The 5,260-nt window shown below is 45.3% G+C and overlaps 1 protein-coding gene across 3 annotated transcripts; it reads right to left on the minus strand.

Moving 5' to 3' along the window:
• Positions 1–285: 285 nt before the first annotated feature.
• On the minus strand, positions 286–4,991 carry LOC119340663. Of its 3 annotated transcripts, XM_037612584.1 has the most exons (12): positions 4,183–4,991; positions 4,064–4,089; positions 3,930–3,955; positions 3,656–3,760; positions 3,508–3,575; positions 2,215–2,277; positions 2,036–2,113; positions 1,897–1,937; positions 1,526–1,707; positions 1,352–1,443; positions 1,126–1,218; positions 286–596 (listed from the first exon to the last, which is right to left on the minus strand). In XM_037612584.1, the coding sequence occupies exons 4-11, from the start codon at positions 3,731–3,733 to the stop codon at positions 1,200–1,202; spliced, it is 621 nt and encodes a 206-aa protein (XP_037468481.1). In that variant the 5' UTR covers positions 3,734–3,760; positions 3,930–3,955; positions 4,064–4,089; positions 4,183–4,991; the 3' UTR covers positions 286–596; positions 1,126–1,199. The 3 variants fall into 3 exon arrangements, with proteins under 3 accessions (XP_037468481.1, XP_037468479.1, XP_037468480.1); XM_037612582.1 differs by having other exon boundaries at positions 4,064–4,991; XM_037612583.1 differs by having other exon boundaries at positions 3,850–3,955; positions 4,064–4,991.
• Positions 4,992–5,260: the final 269 nt, after the last annotated feature.

The following is a 5,260-nucleotide window of genomic DNA, read 5'->3' on the forward strand; positions in this document are numbered from 1 at the left end:
TTCACAACATTTAATATGGGTTTTTAAGCGATGTCACTTCTTTACAAATGTATCCACAAAAGAAAAAACCCAAAGTTACACCATAGACCGACTCAACAATCAAAATAATGTACTTCTCAACATCTACATCTTTATGTAAAAACAAAGGTAATATAATGTGTGTTTTCGGATAACAGAAACCAAGCCTACATCTGAATCTATGATCAGTACATGTATCGACTATGCAGACAACAATTTTCTTTGCCAAGTAACTTGCATGAATCTTAGTAATTTCAATTCATTTTGGAAGAACAACACTGGGAAAAAACTTTCCGATGAACAAAACGGAGTCCTCAAAGTGAGAAATAATCTGTCCAATCTACACGCAAGATTACAGTTTTGATCTAAACAGCTAAACCTGAATCAATAATATAAACCTAAATGCAAAGATTCTAGATGACAAAAAGGCATGCATATCTGAACAAAAATGGGATTCTTTGTAACTTCAAACCATCCTCGCATACTTTGGTTTGATACTCAGCCAATGGCAGGCCCAAAGATTCTAAAAGGACATCCAGCATCATTCTGTTGGGGATTTTCACCGATGGTGGAGTAGCCTGTGGTTTTAAATGGATGGTATTAATTTGCAGAGTATGAAAAGAATGTAAGGCATAGCCTAAAATGACATCAATTTATTTGACACCCAAAACATAAGAATAACAGAAACCTATGGGTAAACCATGCCTGCTAGGATGCTATAGAAAAGAAAATTGGCATAGGAAAGACGCCCACAATAAATAGTCCACATTACTAAAGGCAACCATCGAAATTCTGTGAAGCAACAAATGTATTGTAGGAAATTATATCTAAAAAAAGGAATTCCAGTGCATATTAAGCAGTGATCAATTCAAGATGTTCCATTCACAACAGTGTTTACAGGGAACATTAGAAATGAGGCAAACTGCATTTGATGTTCATTGCCCAGGTCATAGCAACAAGAACTAATTTTGTTTGTTGTTACTGGATCTAATTCACGAAATGATCAATATTAACCAACATAACTTGTAACTAAGAGCATGCAGTAAGAGAAGACAAGCCTAAAGAAGTAAGATCTATAGTAAAAACCTTTTAATTGCAATAACCAACCTCAATAGACTGTTGTGTATCCTCAGACTCAGTGTAATACACTGCATCCGAGGAAAACTGGCTCTGCATTTCTTCTATGCTTGCCACTTCATTCTGCAGCAATTATTCAGAGTAGCATGAGTGTACACCAAAGAACTCTTTTTATTTTCGTGTTTATTTGGTCTTGTTGCCACGGGAAGTAACTTAGGTGGCTGCGTAGGTAGATGGACAACATAAAAAGTAGCACCTTTTGTTTCTGGTCACTTGAGCCTGGTCATTGTCATCATCCTTTTCTTCAACAGTAGGTGATGAAGTTTCAGCTTTACCACAAGAGCTCACCTTGTGCGTGAGACAAAACCAATCAAGTGGGAGACGTGTGTGTATATGGGTATATAGCATGAGGGGTTGAAAGTAGCTGCACCTCGGCTTGTTCATCAAGCTTCTCCATAGGACCATATCTGTCCCACTGGGAGCTCGAGTTTACACCAGCAAGAACAGAGCCATCCTCTGCGACTACACACAGATATGAAAGGGACGGCAAAGCGCATCGAGCTACCCACAGCCTCCAAAACAGGTATAACACCGGAAACAAGCATACACATCCTGTTCACACGCATACACGAAATATAAGTAGCACGAGAACGAACAACACACAACGCCCGATCATATCCAGAACATTTAAACGATCATCACGAAATACAGATATTTAAAAGATCACCAAGGCAGACAGCATGACATAGAAGATACTGAAAGTAAAACACGCACACATGTAGTAGAAAGAAAAGAAGAAACCTTGATGAGTCGAACGACAGTGACAGAAGAAATCGTACAACCTGCGAAATACACAAAAAACAAGCGGTCAGAGCACAACGACACACAGGCATGCAATGAACACTCGACGGTCATAGAAGCAACAGAACGGCCTATTTACCCAAGGCAGCAAGCATAAGCACTTTGGTAAGAAGCAGGACGGACGAGAAGAAGAAGCGCCAGCGACAGGAGAAGTAGGCTGAACCATAGAACATGCGTCAGCACACACGCATTTTATCGAGCAGCACACACGCATTTCATCAAACATTTTATAGGCAAGCACAAGAGGAGTGGACCAACCTCAGTGCGAAGGAGAGACGGACCCATGGCTCGACACAAGCAACAACAGGAAACCGTACCAAACTGCGGATGAATGAAACAAAGGCAAACATGCGAAATTAGCATGACAAATTAATCCAAAGCAGCGGCGAAGAACATGCGAACCAGAGAGGAGGCCCATCGGAACAGAGCATGGGGCTGCCGCATCTTGGCCACCATGCTGAACGAAATGGATAATTGATTGTAATGTGTATGATGAAACATTCAGAAAATTCTCACAACTTCCATCAATTTGGACACAACTTCAGAAATCTTTGCAAACCTTTTAGAAAATTCTCACAACTTCCAAAAAATTTCTTGCAAATTATAGAAATATTCTCACAACTTTCAGATTAAAACACACACGACTTTCAAAATAAAAAAAGGCAGACACATGAAAAAAAGGAGACAGATCTTGGACCAGCAGACTGGAGGCCATGGCCTGCGTCCTCCAGATCTTCACACTACTACAGAGCAAGACTATTAACACCCCTCATCACACAAGGTTAGCTGGTAAGTGTGTGCAATAATTGCCAAAACATGATCGTGTGCGATGAGATACGCTCGAGCCACTGGAGTGTGAGGTGACTTGCATCACATATGGTTACACGGAATGAACCATTTGTGATGTGCATTGTCACATCCATCAAGCTTGCACAAGAAATAAGGATGTCAGCGGATGCGTGTCCGCTGGCCTGCTTATTCCTTGGAGCTGAACATTGAGCCTATTTGCTTGATGTTATATTGTGTGAGTTACATTGAGTCAGTTAAAAAAAGTATCATAATATAAGAAATAGGACTGAGAGGCATATGAATTCTCTCAACAGCTTATCAAGAACTTTATATATCCCTAACAAAAATTAGTGGATATCACCAAGAACAAGCACAGTGTCTAACTGAACCATTCAGCCTCTTATTATTTTGAGCAAATAGGCTCACAAAAAGTAAGTGCAATCATGGATGTCACTTGCCATCTATCAGCCTGCTTAAGTGAGTTCAGTTGTAGAGTGTTCCTTCCGGTTCAAAGAAGTCATGCAAACATCGAATGAGCCTAGTTTCCCAAACCAACTTCTATGCGACAACTAATTTTAGATAACCTTTCTAACATTTGGAAAAGGGACATATAGCTCAGGAGCACACCATGGATTCTTAGTCATTCAAATAAACGACTTTTGCTGACTTCCTCTATTATAGTGTGATAGATAGATCATGTGCTAAGTGTTTTGAAAAGAGAAGTTATTTTGCCGTTGAAAGAATAAAAAATGAAGCACAAACCTTTCTCGCCGAGTCCGATCTGGTGAACTCCTTCCATAGATCCTACAGACAAAGATGAAGACAAAGCTCTGTCGGTCCAGGAAACAGGCAGAGATCAATGTGAGTAATCCAAACCAAACCAAGAGCTCAGGCAGCGGTGAGCACTCACCTTGATCTTGTCGAGCTTGCCCTTGTTCAGAACCTTGAAAACGGCGAACCTAGTGGGCGTCTCAAACAGCACCAACATCTCCACCTAAACCGCAACTCAACCCACCTGGATCGCAAGGACAGCCACACAACCAAATCAAAACAAAGACCAAAAATTTCACAAAATAAAGTAGGGTACCAGTGGCTGGGACGTTCCTTGTTCGTCCAGGTACACCATACACCTCGGTAAAACTAACAAAACACGAGAGGAGCAAGCCACTGCCCAGCAAACTTACCTCGAGGGAGAGAGTAGAACAACTCCCTGCAAAGGTAAAAAAGATAAAACAAGAACAGAATCAGTCATGAACAGAGCGTCAAGGAATCGATAGACCAGCATGGAAGAGACTTCCACACAAAAGAAATAACTCACCCACGTGCATTTGCTTCCCACAATCCCTGCAAATTGAAGGAACACAAACAACAGAGCAAAATATGGGGAGAGGAGGAGAATGAGTAAGAGGGGATCTGGAGGTAGGAGGACAAACCAACCACGGGGCTCGTCAGCTAGACTCGGGGGTCGAATTCGTGTCGAGGGCCAAACTCCCGGCCGCCACCCATACATCGGCCGAGTGAGCACCAGTGGCGAGGTTGCAGGAGTCGGGATGAGAGAGGAGATGAAAGCCCCACCATTCTTCCCCTGCTGCTCCTTGCGCCCCATGTCGGCCTCTTCTCCATCCTGCAATGTGTGCGGAGCCTAGAGCTCGGGCCTCGTTGCTCCCCCACCGGCGGCCTCCTGGCCATCGCCTGCTCCTCCATCCCAGTGGGAAGACCCCGCCTCCTGTCGGCTTGTTGATGCCGTGCCCCCCGTTGGCTTCCTGCACGTAGGATCACCAACGAGCGTCCCCTGGCTCGCGGTGGCGACAGACCTGACCTCTTGCGCGGCACCCCGACAGTGGTATGGCGCTGCAGACGAAGGCTACCAAGTGGCCACCACCTCCATGCCATGTCTCCTCCTCCTTCATAGCCCGTCGATGGTCGCGTGAGCGCCATGCCGCTCCGGTGCGGTAGCTGGAGAAACAAGCTCGGGGGCGAAGGGGTCGGGTGCGGGGGGAGTGGAGGAGGGAGGTGTGCCGGGCGCGGCGAGGGGCGCAGGCCAACGCCTCGCCGGTGTAGGCCGACGCCGGCCGGTCACCCTCTCCCGTCCGCTGCCGGACCTCCCTCTCCTCTCCTCTCCCCTTTCTCTCCCTCTCATCTTCCTATCTCTCTCTCCTAGGGTTCATGCGGGATGAGGGGACCGGAGTGTGCACGGCGTGCGGGACGAGGTGATTGGGTTGTGTTGGGTGCGGGCGCGGCGCATGGATGGGACAAATTCTCTCTCACCCGGGCGCCGCTTACCTAGCCAATACAGACACAAGACGAGCCCACCAGTCATTGGGCAGAAAAATAAACCGTGGGGTGGAAATAATTTAACCACAAGTGAAGATCCAACGGCTTAGGCGCGCCAGAAAGGCAGATCGGACGGCTGACGAAGCCCCAATCGGGGGAGCCTCCTGGAGGTGAGTTGGCTAGCCTCTTTTTTGTTTTAAATTATTATTTTGAGAGTTGATAATACTGATGACAATTTGTA

This window comes from Triticum dicoccoides, chromosome 7B (assembly GCF_002162155.2).
Source record: "Triticum dicoccoides isolate Atlit2015 ecotype Zavitan chromosome 7B, WEW_v2.0, whole genome shotgun sequence".
NCBI lineage: Eukaryota > Viridiplantae > Streptophyta > Magnoliopsida > Poales > Poaceae > Triticum > Triticum dicoccoides.

What these genes read in the sequence shown, in the direction of transcription:
- LOC119340663 (XM_037612584.1), bottom strand. Translation starts at nt 3,733, where the DNA reads ATGTTGGTGCTGTTTGAGACGCCCACTAGGTTCGCCGTTTTCAAGGTT. An exon ending in GATCGGACTCGGCGAGAAAG is followed by an intron (nt 2,278 to 3,507) that starts GTTTGTGCTTCA and finishes ATTCATCCGCAG; the next exon opens with TTTGGTACGGTTTCCTGTTG. An exon ending in GCTTATGCTTGCTGCCTTGG is followed by an intron (nt 1,938 to 2,035) that starts GTAAATAGGCCG and finishes TGTATTTCGCAG; the next exon opens with GTTGTACGATTTCTTCTGTC.